Source organism: Mytilus californianus, unplaced genomic scaffold, assembly GCF_021869535.1.
Source record: "Mytilus californianus isolate M0D057914Y unplaced genomic scaffold, xbMytCali1.0.p SCAF_22, whole genome shotgun sequence".
Classification (NCBI taxonomy): domain Eukaryota; kingdom Metazoa; phylum Mollusca; class Bivalvia; order Mytilida; family Mytilidae; genus Mytilus; species Mytilus californianus.
The window spans coordinates 4,150,003-4,165,466 of NW_026262671.1; the positions used below are offsets into that span (position 1 = coordinate 4,150,003).

The 15,464-nt window shown below is 31.4% G+C and overlaps 1 protein-coding gene across 1 annotated transcript in view; it reads right to left on the bottom strand.

Annotated features, from left to right (window-relative positions):
* Positions 1-3,975: 3,975 nt before the first annotated feature.
* Positions 3,976-15,464, bottom strand: part of LOC127732134 (perlucin-like protein) — a 36,135-nt gene continuing 24,646 nt past the window's right edge. Inside the window, exons 4-6 of the mRNA XM_052241210.1 lie at positions 10,987-11,071; positions 10,358-10,570; positions 3,976-4,024 (exon numbers count right to left, since the gene is read on the bottom strand). Of these exons, the coding sequence (XP_052097170.1) occupies positions 4,017-4,024; positions 10,358-10,570; positions 10,987-11,071 (306 nt within the window). The 3' untranslated portion in view covers positions 3,976-4,016. The remainder of the gene's footprint in view (positions 4,025-10,357; positions 10,571-10,986; positions 11,072-15,464) is intronic.

The window sequence follows — 15,464 nt, forward strand, 5'->3', positions numbered from 1 at the left end:
TTTTACATAGAAATATAAAAAATAATGATGCTTTGAAGCACCCAAGATATATGTTTATGACTCAGATTTTTTTTACTGCGATGGAAAGAGGATTAATATCCTACAACTGTCAAATTCAGGGGAATATTTTTTATGGCTCTTTTCGTAAACAACCGGATGGGACGTACTATGATTTTGTGTTATTACACCAACAATGTAGATTATTCTATGCTATAAAACATAAGGTAGTGCATACGTTTGGAATCAATTTTTGTTCACTTACAATAGTTTATTTATCGATGTCTATATCTATCACATGGATCTCGGTTAAGCTAAAATTTCACCATGTGTATTTTGTTATTATCAAGCACACTAAAATTCTATATGAATTCTATATGTGAAAGGTGATCGCTCGGATCTACGATAAGAAATTTATACCCATCAGATGGTGTATTTATTTTTGAATGAAGCTTAAAAGAAAGATTGAAGTTTTTTCGGGGGTTTTGTTTTACATGAAAGGTTAATTTTAGTTTAATTTCTTTCATTCAATTTTGAATTTTATTTATTTTTTAATTCAATTCTATATATTTTTTTTGGTTTGTAAGGTTACACTCCCCTGTGCCACAGCGGGAATGGATTAACAGCAGCCGTAAATTGAACGTCCGTACTCAGTACAGAATTAGTTTAAACTGGACATTGAAGACTGTACTTTGACCTATAATGGTTTACTTTTACAAATTGTGACTTGGATGGAGAGTTGTCTCATTGGCACTCATGCCACATCTATCTTATATCTATTGAACCAGCATCCATGTGTATCTTTTTTTCTTTTAATATTTTGTCGATACTTCTATTGTCAATCATAACACATCTCCTTTTTATGTTTAGTAATTTGGAGTACTCTTAGATCGGAATTCTTTGTCTTTTGGCTTGAATTAATTGTTTTTTGAGGATATGAGTCCACCCTTGTCATTTGATTTTAAATCATGCCTTTGATTTCCTCTTTTGAATTACTTCACATTTTGTTATCATAAGGCCTTTCGCTGAAATGTATTTGTTTAAATCATCATCCCTCGTTATTTGCTTAATAGTGAATGACATACAACGTTGATGCATCCGATGCGCGTTTTTTGGGTCATCATGAAGGCGCAAACCTCAAAATTTAAAAGCTAAAAATGTAGAAATACTTGAATACTTGAGAAGCATTAATACCAAAGGAACCCCAAAATAATAGCCAATTCTACCTACGATCATATTTGTCTGAGGGAGTAGGAACCTTTGTTTCTCATTAAAAATTTCTAATAGATAATATAAGAAAACATGTTATAATCAAATAGGAAGATGTGGTATTATTGCCAATGAGGCAATTATCCACCAGAGACCAAATGACGTAGATGTTAGCGGCTATATGTCATCGAAAGGTCTTCAATAATGAGCAAAACCCATACCATCTGCAATTTATAATAGGTCCCGATATGATAACATGTCAAACAGTTGAAACGAGGATACCAATATATTATGTAAAAAAAAACACTAACTACGAAGCTGAAGATGCCCTCGGGGAATATCAGTCCATGAGCAGAAGTTGTCGAATCGTCATTCATGCTATATATCCTTTCTTTTAAAATGAATATTTCCGTCTTTAAACCTCTCTTACTATACCAAACAGTATCAGTAACTGATTGTCTTCTTCAGAACTAATTCAAAAGTTGCATATTGCATTTAGAGCAGGAATTGGAGGCATGTCTTTTAATAAGTATTTCTAAATGTGCGATCGACAGTAATATGGTTTTGCAGGACTTATTGATCAAAAAGTTTAAATTTGATTTGTTCTTGTTTATGCACAACAAATTTTATTTGTTCTTGTTTATGCACAACAAATTTAATTTGTACTTGTTTATGCACAACAAAACGAGCTTATACCTCAGAATGAAACATATTATGAAAGATGACCTAACAGTATAAAGAGTAGAATACAATGTAGTTACATTTTTGAAAAGGTTAGAATTCAGAAACGATTTCAATTTGTAGTGCAAATATAATAGTATGGTCAGTTATGGTTACAGCTCACTGAAAATCTCTAGGTTGGTTTCTAAATTGTTGTTCGAATCTGGAAAAAGAACTTGATTTCTCCAAATCGACAAATTATACGTTATGTTTTGCCTGAATGAAGCATTGTAGAATTTGTCAAAATTTACATAGTTTTTACCAGTTCTATCATAGAATTGAGACAACAGATCTTAGTGATTCTATGAGTTTATACTTCCGTTAATATTTTCTGATGATTTTATATATTTTGCTTCCTTTCAGTGATAAAATCTTAAGGTTTGGGTTACAAAATTCATTGTTTGTCGAAAGGGTACAAGTTTTCACACATATCTTCTTACTTGGCCCATCATATTTCTGAATTCAAAAACACAAATGATTGTGAATGAGAACATGAACACCTGAATGAAGTAATTTACAAATTGAATACCATCTCACATCGTTTCGGTAAAAGAGGAGCGAAAGATTTTGACAATATATCGTAGTAATTGTTTGATTTTTAACTGCCATTCATTTTTAATGGCTTTGACATGTTTTTTCTTACTTGGGCTATTCTTTTCTGGGTTGTGAATGAAGACGTGAAAACGTTCATGAACATTTGCATTTTGCACTTTTTTTGTGTAGACTGTAGGTTTACTAGGCGAAATAAATGCGTTAGTTGGACGTTACTTCTACTATTGTAAATAATCAAACATTCCGGATACAACCCTAAACTTTTAGATGTGAGTACACAACGGAAATAAGAATATTGATTTCTTTGGACAAAGAGTACTGATATTTGTAAGATGTAAATCGGAAATGTATATGTTTCCAGCGTAATGTGATCGTAGTCCAAATAATGTTAGTAGCATATATGTGCTTCTTCTGTACTAATTTCATCCAATGTTATTGTATGTACGTTATGTTATAACACTGATAGAGATAAAACGGGATTGCGATCTTAAAATATTATTTAGTCACGCCATGTGTCTATGCCAGGAACCTTGTTTGTGGTGTCTTGTTATATCTTAACATGCCCTAAGTCATATTTGGGAATCTGGTGTTGTTGGGGGTTGATTGTAAATTTTTAACGATTTCGTATTCGTAGACCTTGACCAATTTAGAAAAAAAACAGATGTAGAGTTTGACATATTGTCAAGACACCTGTCTATGCGTGAAGGCTATACGTTCACCTCTCACTCTATTTTCTTATTTGTGTCATTTGGTTGCTGTCTGAAATTTCCTTTTGTTTTTATGTATTATTTTAAACGAACATAAAATACCAGAATGCTCCAGCATCAGTGTCGTTGAAATATGATAAAATGTTGAAAGCTTGAAAATATGAAATATTCATTTGAATTAAAACAAGACAGAAGCTCCTAATAAGTTCAAACAGTTGGCACGGTATACAATTTCAGTTTTTCAATGTAGTTAAACTAAAAAAGGTCTTCATGAAAATAAAAAGGGGATTCATGATTTTAACTAATATGAATGATAAAATAGATCCAAAGCTAAATCATGCAGAGTAAATGAAGAATGTGTCCATGGGACACAGATGCCTCCGCTTGAAAAGATATATCAAATTCTAAAATTTTTCAATTTACAAAGTGACATTACTCAAAAAGAAAGGCGAAAGTGTCGCCACCAAAATTTAAACTTGATCTGTTTTTGGAGGTAATACGCATTGTGTATAAGTTTCATAACATTTCGTTGAGGCAAATTAAAGTTAGAGAACGGACGAGGGTAAAACTTAATGCCCCAACCGCCACGGCGGGTGCATTACAAAAGAGAGGTTTATTCAAAAGGAAGTGTAACTGAATATGTTATCGAAAAAGAAGGACAAATTCACAAAACTACACTTAGGGTTTGCTATGTGAAATTTTCTGCAGTATTTTATGATAATAACAGCAAAGGCATTTTTAATCTATATTCTTTATTTGAAATACATATTAAAGAATTCATATTTGACCAGCAACGTATATCACTCTTCTCGGACTCAAATTCAAATCTGTTCAATAACCTGAAAAGATTTTAAATTCAAAAATTAAATATATAAATCAATTATAAAGATAAACAGAAAATGTATTAACTGATCAAAATTCCTCTCATATATAATAAACCAAAAGTATATGGCAAAGAAAGGCAAAAGTAACTTGTAACAACTTTACATACATTCTTTTAAAAAAATACATTTAACGACTTACTGTTTACTGAAAGTCACTTCCGACGTGAAATGACAGTTTACTTTACACTGGTTAAAAAAGGATCTTTATGATTTTGCTTGAAGTTAGGGAGATCACTTACTACTGTTGTTTAAACTATTAATGTCAAATGATATGTTTCTATATACTTTTTCGTAAATGAAGTACACAAATGGTTATTTTGCTTCCCTTTGGTATCTTCCACACATTTTACAACCATATGCTGAAGAATCAATGACTTTTCATGTATTAGTAGGAAGAGCAATATATGTATTAGAGGGAGTAATAACCCCTATGCATGTCATTAAATCGGTTTAAACCAAGTGAACGTCAAAAACTAGAATATCAAGTTGACATTTGTCATTCACTTCTATTTTAAGAACATAAGTCTCTCATATGATCGTATGGTTTAAGTTTAATAGTAAGTTATGTTTGAAGTTTAATATTCTGAAAATTGAAAAGAATTCCGATTATTTGCATTTCAACTTTTTACTTATAAACAAGGGGAGAAAGTAAGATTTCCCAGGTCTAATATGTAAAAAGAAGGAATAAGTCATTCTCGTGTATAATGTGCAGAAATTACATTTAATTCAAATTAGCTTGCAAGAAAATGTTTTTGTTTTTTTATGAAACAGGGAGAAAAAACTTCCAGTTTATACTTTTAATATTGAAGCGGAGAAAAATCCAATAAGAACTGACATGACCGCTTCGAACCCAAAAGTATTTAGTTAATCGCTTATTAAAGTTGTGTCTTGTCGTAAATTACTATTTGATAAAACAAACTTTCATTGATAATCATAACAGTTTCTGATAATTATATCGAAAACAAGCAAATGTCAAAATTTTGACATTGACTTTGACCTTTAACCTATAGATTGGCTACGATATGACGTGTTTAGAGTTTAGGTATTTCCATTGGCCACCATTTTGGAAGTATTACTGGTTGATTTTTCACATTTGACCTACCACAGTGAAACAATGTCGAACGAGCAAGTCTGATGGTAAATATAAATAAGAAGACGTGGTATGAGTGCCAATGAGACAACTCTCCATCCAAGTCACAATATGTGTAAATAGTTAACAATTATAGGTCAAAGTACGGCTTTCAACATGGAGCCTTGGCTCACACCGAACAGCAAGCTATAAAGGGCCCCAAAATGACTAGTGTAAAACAATTCAAACAGGAAAACCAACAGTCTAATCTATATAAAAAAACGAGAAACACTTATGAACCACACCAACAAACACCAACCACTGAACAACAGGCTCCTGACTTAGGACAGGTGCATACAAATGCAGCAGGTTTAAACTTTTGAACAGGCACCAACCTTCACCCTAACCTGAAATAGTAGTGTAACATTACAACATAAAAAGACACACTATAAAATATTAATTGAAATGGATTAACTCGACAAAAAGGACATATAAACAAAAACCAGTAACATTCACTGAACGAATAAGTATGATCTATGACACATGTGACATAAATACAATATTAATAAAAAAAAAAGATGTAGAAAATGTCAAAAAGACAACTTTAACCTGGGACAAAATGGCATTAAATAAATTAACGTCCACAGGTAAATTTAAATATAATGATTTTATTTTTAGGAGTACGGAAACATTTTTTAAAAAATAAAAAATATAAAACTCCATTTTTTTCCAGGAAATTTTGTAAGCCAGTATCGCTTTTCTTTATCAATGACCCTCGAATTAAAAAAACTTAAAAAATGCCAAATAGAGGCCGAAATTGAAAAACATTGAGGACAAAAATTTCGAAAAGTTTTGCCAAATACAGCTTGGGTTTTCAATTCCTGATTAGAAAATCCTTAGTATTTCTAAAAAGAGGTCCTTTCTAAATCGCAGTGATCAATTACCCAAGGCTAAATGACATTTTCTAAAGTGTAGTGCGTAGTATAACAAGCTGAATCTTGCTGATATATGAAGGAATTTGTGCACGTAGACATCCAACATGGCGACAAAAAAAGGAAGTAACTCTAACTCAAACTTTGTAAAACGAAAACTATTTATACCTCAATTTACTGCTTATGGACAAAAAAGGTCTTATCAAACAACCCTATTTCTTTATAATTTACAGTCCATGGGTAACACTGATTTACCGCTATGTAAGAAAAGAAAAAGAGAAATAACCAATAGACTTTACTAGATTGCTTCGGTCAAAATTGTTGGAACAAATTTATTTTTTTTAAATATGTTTTGTCGACATGTTGATTTACCGGTTTTTTTTAAACAGAAGTATTAACACAAACAAAACAGTGTTCATGGTGATAACTCCATATGAAATAAATGCAACACAGTTTTAAAAGCAAGAGCGAAGACACTGTTTGCTTCCAGGAACCAAACTTATTTTTGACGGCAGACGAAAAAATAAATATTGTATAAAAAATACTCGAAGAACATTTTAACCTCATGATAGCTTACATAAAACTGATTCCTACAAACCATCGTGTATATGGACTTTTCGTTGAAAGAAGATAGCTAGCTACTTCTTTTTTTATGTAGTTACTTTCGTTTTCATTTGATAGCTTACTTTTGATTCGGTTGAGAGTTATGACTTTTCAATTTTTTATACTACACTTCTACAACTTCTATCAAACAAAAGTTTTCCTATTTAATTAAATGGTCGTTTGAAAAATCTGATTGCAAATGTATTTGCTGCAACTCTTATAAAGCCTTTTTCTCCTAATGAGAAATGTAAATATGCTAGATATACTTACTGAAAGTGTTTTAAGATGATTAAAGCTGAAAATGTTCTCCTTTAAAAATTTGATGTACGTTTTTGCAATAAACAGTTTATCGAGTTGTAGGTATTCCTATGTGCACCTATTGTGCCCCTTTGCAGACTTGTTCCTGTACTGTTATGAATCACAGTTTATGGCCAACCTCAGAAAAGACCCCTCTAAATATCATTTAATTGATAAATTCAACAATACTTAACCTTGATGATATTTTTCATTAAATAATCAAGAATTCTCTAAATGTACTGATGAAATTTACCCAAAGGAACTTACTTTAAATAAATGAAATATTAACAGCATTAAATGTCCTTTTCTAGATTTAGATATTTCACTTTTACACTGGAAAGTCTACAAAACTTAACGACAAAAGGGACACATTTTCGTTCCTATTGTTATTGACGGTGATGTTCCTATGCCACCGTCTCACGTTTACCAACTCGTTCGCTATGCCCGTGTCTGTAGTGTTGTTTTAGATTTCATTGAACGTAATCTATGTACCACTGGTAAAAAATTAAATCAGCAATTTCGTTACCACAATTTACCTATACCTTTACTTAATTCTTCCATAGATACAAAGATTTGCTTTAGAAGTTTAGATGTACCTGTAGAAAATCTTTTGCAAGCGGGAAAGTACATCCTTATTTATACGGTAATGTTGTTTCAAGAGCCCTGACATTAAGATTCGGGTAAACGTATCGATCCTATGAATAAACTAATTCTAAAAGATTACCAGTTCAACACTGTAACCAAATCTTTAAATATTATTTTATTATAGATATTGATGTTATTTATCAGTAAATTAAAACCATACTAGATATCACTGTTATACGCATATGCACATTCACGGTTCTACAATCTGTCAATACCTTTATATTTGGCATTGTACAAGGTAATGTTTTCTCTGACTGTTAAATGCGTTTTTTTTTTAAATCCATTGGATGTTGGATATGAACTCATTGATATTTTAGTCTTGATAGGTGATTTTTTTTATTAGTTGTAATTGGTTTTCAACTAGCTGTCGATATCAATACTTTGTGTTTTTTTTTTGGTTTTTTTGGGTGGGGGGATTTTTGTTAGTTGTTTTTCTGCTTTGAATCGATTGCATTAGCTCAACCCTTTTCAACTTATTTTGATAGTTTGTTCTTATGTTGTATTGTTACACCACTGCCCAGGGTAAGGGGAAGGGTTTTGCGCCAACGAACATTATGAATGTGGCTGTCCCAATTCAGGAGACTGTAATTCAGTGATTGTCGTGTGTTGCTGTATATTATATTTGATATTCGTATTCGCGAATAAATTGTCTTACATTTGTTATTTCGGGGCCTTTTCAAGCTTACTAAACTGTGCGGGTTTTGCTCATTGTTGAAGGCCGTACCGTGACACATAGGTGTTAACTTTAACACCATTTTGTCTCTTTTTGAGAGTTGTCTTATTGGCAATCATATAACATCTTCTTTTTTATACTTTATATTTATTCTAAAAACATCACGTTGCAATGTACTTAACTATGAAAAATGGGGATAAAAAGCTATCAAACTAAAATTCATGTATCAAAAATAATTATAGCTGATTTTACACTGATTCCGAAAATATTATGGTTGCAAGGACAAAAGCAACTATTTCCTGTTTGCACAAGATCACATCCGTTGACCTTGAACACAGTTATTTTAGGAGCAATATCACCTTAAAGAGTCATTGGATAGTTTAATCTATCTTGTTTGGTTTGGGAGGAATAATGATAATTAATAATGATCAATAATTAGATTATGACCTTAACCCGAATTATGAAATTCTTAATAACACATATTTACCCATTAATCTCAATTTACAGCTTTTGATTGATTGTTTACATCAGTATACTGCTTAGTAAATGAAGGAGAATTGGAAAAAAAATCAATATCAAAAGAAAAGGTATCTTACTTTCACCTATTCTAGTAAATCGATCCAATCATACTCGAAGTCATGGTACGAAATGTTATAAACCTCAATATGACAGTAAAAGTCACGTAACTCAGGGATGACAAACCAGAAAGTTTTCAAAATTGAAGTGAGATTCTTTTTGTCAATCTCAAAACAGTGTCGATTTTTTAGGACATCAATCAAATCATACTGGAGCAACTATGTGATATGTTAAAAATGTTTAATGAGTAAAAATCAGGAAAATTGAAGGGAAGCTTAATTTTAAAAATTCTAGCTCTTTTATTAAGAAATAGGAAAAAGTATCTAAGCAAAATTGAGTTATCGTAATCATTTGAGATAATGTCCAGTTTTCTAAGAATAAGCACCCATAGCTTTTCTTCCGTCAATCCTAATCGTGTCTGAAACTTTCAGGGAAATTGTTTAAAGCAAATGTGACTTATCATAGGAGTGTTGAAACACGAACGGAAGGACAGACAGACGAATAATACAGTATATTATAGTATGTCTTAGATAAAACAGGCTAAAAAAATCCGCTTTTATCTTTTTTTTTGTTACGATAGAGTAGCGATAGAAAGAAAAAACAGTATTTTTGAAACTGACTGTGTTATGGAAAATTATCAGGTCATATGGGTTTGATGTAGAAACATAAAAATAAGAAGAAATAGTATGATTCCTATGAGACAGCTCCTTACCAGATACCAAATATTGTAGAAGCAAACATAGATCACAAGTTGCCCTTAACAATGAGCATAAACCATAACGCATAACATGCTTTAACAAATGTAAAAAAATCAAAAGAAAAACCTAATGATCTGATTTATGTACAAAACATTAAAAAAAAAAAAATCCGATATGCAGCAACAAACGGCATTCACTAAATTACAGGCTCCTAATTTTGATAGACACATACAGAATATAGTGGTATAACAGCACAGCATAAGTTCAGAACAACTATAACAATCATTATTTTTTTATAAAAGCATGTAAACATAACGGACGGACTACCACAAGCAATTATCATCATTGTCTTTTGCGGGTCTGGAGTTTTGTGTATATGTTAGCATTTACAGACTATATCATGTATATGCTTATGCTTTATTATTTTATACTATCTTTTCGACAGTTGTAAATTGTGTTTTCCGTGTCATGCATTTAAGGGGTACCAAACACTTTGACTAAAAAAGATTTGTCTCGTTTAATTTTCACCAAATATTTGACAAATGTTTTCTTTGACCTGTTGACAAAATTAAAGACACTTGGATTTATTCATTGGATATATACATGATATAGCAGATTGACGAACAATAATTTTGATCATTGAGAAGCGTGATTTCTCTTTACTGATACAATGTGATTAAAACGTTCAGCTGATTTTAAGATTTAACTCCCTTAGGGATTCTGTATCCCGTTAAATGTTTAAATAATAAAACAAATAAAAAAATTTAATGAAGGCAACAAACATTATATACTTACAAAAATGTCTCTCGCAAATATAGTAATAGCCGGATTTGCAGCTCGTGTCAAACCATTTAGCGACACTACCAGCGAAAGAAACACAATTACTGCTATGTCCACTGGAACCAGCAGAACTGTCCCAAGCTTTAAAGGTAGCAAGTGACTGGTCTATACTCCATCGCCATTCTCCCTCAATTAAGTCAGTCAGACCTATCCAGTATCCGTGACTTTCTAAAATATACTAGAAAGTTCTTTAAAAAGTATTTTTAATTAAACGTTGTGAATTATTTTTCTTCTGCAGGCTTATTAAATTAGAGTAAATGCATATCATATATCGAATGAGAGATTTTCATATCTTTTAAAAACTCGTCTCTAGTTTAAAACCGCATGTTATCTTTTGGTTTTTGTATCGTTGTGTTGTTGTCTCATTGGCGAATATTCCACATGTCATTTGTTCATAATTATAACGATCCAAGCTTAATCTAGATGACATATTCTGCAAACATAGAAATTGAGTTCAAATATTAAAGAATTCTGTACGAAAGAATTTTCAATCAACTAAAAGTTACAGATAAAAAGATTGAAAGTAGAAATTTTTTGATTTTTTAAGACATTCAAGTGATTGATGACTGATTTTAAAAACTCACTTTTTTGTCTTTTTGAATGTAACCATTCATTCTCAGATGAATTGTCGATCTTTACAAGATATCCACCAAAATCTCTGCAAAGTCGCTGTAAAATATGGTACAATACATTTGTCAATAAAACATTCATAGTATACGGGGTACTAATAACGTTCTTCTTTATTTTGTTATTATATAAAAAACCATTACCTCGTAAACAAGTGATAAAATCAAAGACTAACAGGTATACCTTATTGCATAATCTACTTCAAATTGTCATAAAAAATACGACAATCCCAAAGCGCAAGTGCGAAGGGGAATACCGAAATGAAAGAAAAGGTAAAAAATCGTGAAAGGACTATAGTATTAAAAGAAATCTTCAAAATACACCAAATCAATTAACAATTATTATTGTAAAGTTCAATATCAAATAAAAAATAAACACATGAATTAATTATATATGATAATAACTAACCATAAAGGAGAAAACAGTCACGACGTTATGTGGTCTGCCTTTTATGTACTCTTTAATTTGTATTAGGTAGTCCATTGCTCAGCGGTGCACTCGATTATGTTATAAAGATATATTATTTAGTATTACTATCTAGAAAGCTGTTTTTTCATCTATTGTCATATACTAGAATATTTATTATTATTGCTGTACTAATTTTTCATGTTATAAATAATGGATTTGTTTTATTTTAACAAACAAAGTGGACTTTTATTTAGGCTCCTGCTGGCCATTGGTTTATTGTAAACAGGGATCCTTAGTTTGCATCCGCCGGAACTGTGGAAATTGTAAACAGGACAATTTTGGAATAAACAAGTCGCTATTTAAGGTTCATCATAACCTTTTGGCTAATATGGCCGTATTTACACCACAAATTTTACTCGGAGTACTGACAAACCTGTGCACCTGGAAAAGTTTTAAGGCATGGCAGGAACTAGATAATTAAATTTTAAATGCATTTCAAGTTTCAAAAAATTAAAAATTTTCCTGGATTTTGCTGTTCATTTTTTTTTCATTCCTGCAGAAGGTGCCAAAATAAACTATGTTTGGAAAGAGGTTTGAGAAGCTCCCCTCATATAATAAATGTTGTGAGTAGTTCTGATTTAAATGGACAATAGACATCTGCAAACAATAGGTGATTAAAACTGTGTAACTGAGTGGACCGTATCAAATGAAACGCATGTGTTAGTTTATTTTGCTATCTTCTGCAGACTGGAAAAAAATGCACATCAAAATCCAAGTAAGCTTATAAATTTCTGAAACACAGACTACATTGACTTTTATATATCTATATATTTCCTAAATGCATCAGTTTGTCTGTACTCAAAGTAGATTTTGTGGTGTAAACACAGCCATATGTTTTCAATTCCTTTTGATGAACCTTAAGAACAAACTAAAAATAGTTATATTACTTTTTTTGTTTTTTGTATGTTTTTAAAAAGAATCTTCCGGCTGTTGTTTTTTCAAAAAGTACCCCCAATTCAGATATTGATTTTTTCGGAAATCCCTATCCATACATATGTTTGATAGGAAGATCATCCCTATTTATATATTTCCAAGCTATCATACATACAATTGACAGTTTTACTAGATGCTAACGAAATAAATCATTCAATTTAATTAGATAACAAGATAGGTACATAGTTTTTTCAGACAACTTAACAGAAGATGAATAATTATGACCCATTGATATATATATATAAATGTAATTATAATTTGGTGTGACGGCATGGTAGCTAAATCTACCACACTTTACGACAAATGATTTACCTAGGTTCCAAGACAAATAAAAATGTTGTTGAATGGTATAAAAAAATGAAATGAAATATCATGTCGCCATACAAATTAGAGATTTTCGATTCAATAATTACAGCATGTCTTTTCGTTTATTTCTATTATAATGATGCAGTTGTTTCATTACCGTTTACCTATACACACATTGTCTACCTATATAAAATAGGCGAGTGACATTTTTCAAAAAGACACTTAGTTAACGTCTTTTATGCACCCACCGAACACACGGCCATATTATATATCATTCGAAAGCTTATTATCAGTTCTTTCTTTTTTGACCGGGCGTCAATAATTCGTAGGGTACAATTTTTGTTAAATCAAGGTCAAAAGTCCAGAACATTCCTAAATTTTGCAAGATTAAACAAAATGCCCTTTGCTGGTTCTTGTATGATATTATTTTCTAAAAATCACATAAACATAATAGAACAGAATATCATAATTCCGAATCAAATGCAAATTAAAATGTTAATTTCGCAATATTTACAGAAAATTGCATTTAAAAAATAAAACTTCAATTTGGATAAAATTGCACTAAAAGCAAAATATTTCTTTAGGTAACAATATTCATATGTCAAACATAAAATAAATGTATCATTTAATAGGTGGAGAGATTTTTTTAGCCATTTTAAACTGCAATTTATATAATATTGGTTAGGAATCAGCCTTCTAATGAAGCTTTTGCAGTTGCCCTTAATACCACCGTCCGCAAATATTGATCATTTTGCTTTTCATTGTTTAGATAACACATCGATTGTTGACAATTTTAGTATAAAATAATTTACAATATTTAAAAAAGGGTTATAAAAGTGCCTAAGGAATATATAAGGCATATACAGAAAAATATACTTTTCCGATGTCGAAGACATGTTAAGAAGTTTATTTTCGTTCAATATTCGAATGAAAACTGTTTGCACCACGCGCTTTACAATCACAAATCCGTCTCTTTTTTTATGTTAGCACATTATTACATGCTATATTAGTTCTTATGACTGAAAATCAATATCGCGGAAGACTGATTACACTTCCTGAGCAACTTCAATCACTACCAGTTTAAGGTAGTGTTTGTACATTTTGGTGTAATGTTCTGAGGACTGCTGTTTGTCACTTCTTTTAAAGCTTTGGTCATGTTATTTTTTATATGTGTTTATCGGAAATGTATGAATCATTTTGTCCCAAAGCCCATTTGTTTTTGTTCTTTCCATTCATATGTCCATCCATTAGTTTGTATGTTTTTTTATGCCAACTAATATCAGACACTTATTGCAGTTATGAGAAATGCACACCATTAGAAAACCAAACGAACCGATTATAACATGCAAGGCAATGTAATATAAAAAGAAAACTATTTTATTTATTCATGTCATTGTTTGTTTGGATAAAGTTTATGGGCTTTCTTTATAAAGTAGTTTTTATACAATACTTCAAACCAGCGTTCGTTATGCCCGTGTCTGGAGTGACGTTTTGGATTTCACTGAACGTAATCTATGTGTTACTGGTAAATTATTAAGTCAGGGATTTCGTAACCACATATTACTTAAAACCTTTACTAAATTCATCCATAGATACAAAGATTTGGTTTGCAAGTTTGGCTGTACCTGTAAAAAAATTATTTCAGACGGAATTCAAAATTTTACGGTGATGTTATTTACCGATCCCGGAAATTTATATACGATCCGGGTAAACTTATCAATCCTTTAAATAAACTTATTCTAAAAGGTTACCAATCCAACACTGTAATCAGATCGTTGAATATTGTTTTTTTTTTGGTATAAATATTGATTTTGTTATAAGTAAATTAAAATCATACTAAATAGTTTTGTTATACGCATATGCACTTTAACTGTACTACAATCTGTCGACACCTTTATTTTGGCATTGCACAAAGTCATTTTTTTCTCTGACTGTTAATGACGTCTTTACACTAAATCCATAGGATGTTGGCTGTGTACGGATTGATATTTTAGTCTTAGATACATGATTCTATTTATTAGTTGTTATTGCTGACTAGCTGTCAGGCACTCCGAGTAATCTCAGATTTGTACTTAGTGTCCTTTTTGTTGTTAGGGATGATGATGGATAAATACCCTGCCACGTCCAGTCTGTGTTTATGTTTGATGTTGTTCTGCATTTTATCGATCTTATGAGTTAAGTCTTTTTCAGCTGATTTTTATAGTTTGTTCTTATGCTGTGCTGTTACACCACAGTTCCAGATAAGCGGAGGGTTGCGCGCTCACAAATATGTTTAACCCCGCCACATTCTTTTTGTGCCTGTCCCAAATCAGGAGCCTGTAGTTCAATGGTTGTCGTTGGTTCATGTCTGTCATACTTGTTTTTCGTTTTTTGTTTTGTTATAAATTAGGTCGTAAGTTTTCTCAGTTGAATTGTTTTATATTTTTCATGTCGGGGCCTTTTATAGCCGACTATACGGTATGAGTTTTTTCTCATTGTTGAAGCCCGTACGGTTGCCTATAATTGCTTACACCCACTTTATTTGAACTCTGGTGGATAGTTGTTTCATTGGCAGTCATACCTCATCTCCTTAATTTTATATAAGTTTGGCAACCGATTTATTTACACGACCTTTGTGATTAGAAAAATAATGCAAATATAATTAACCTCGTTCATCTCTAGTATGAAAATAAAGTGTGGAAATCGTCATAACACTGCTGCCAGGTCTTCAACAGAGGACTTAACACAG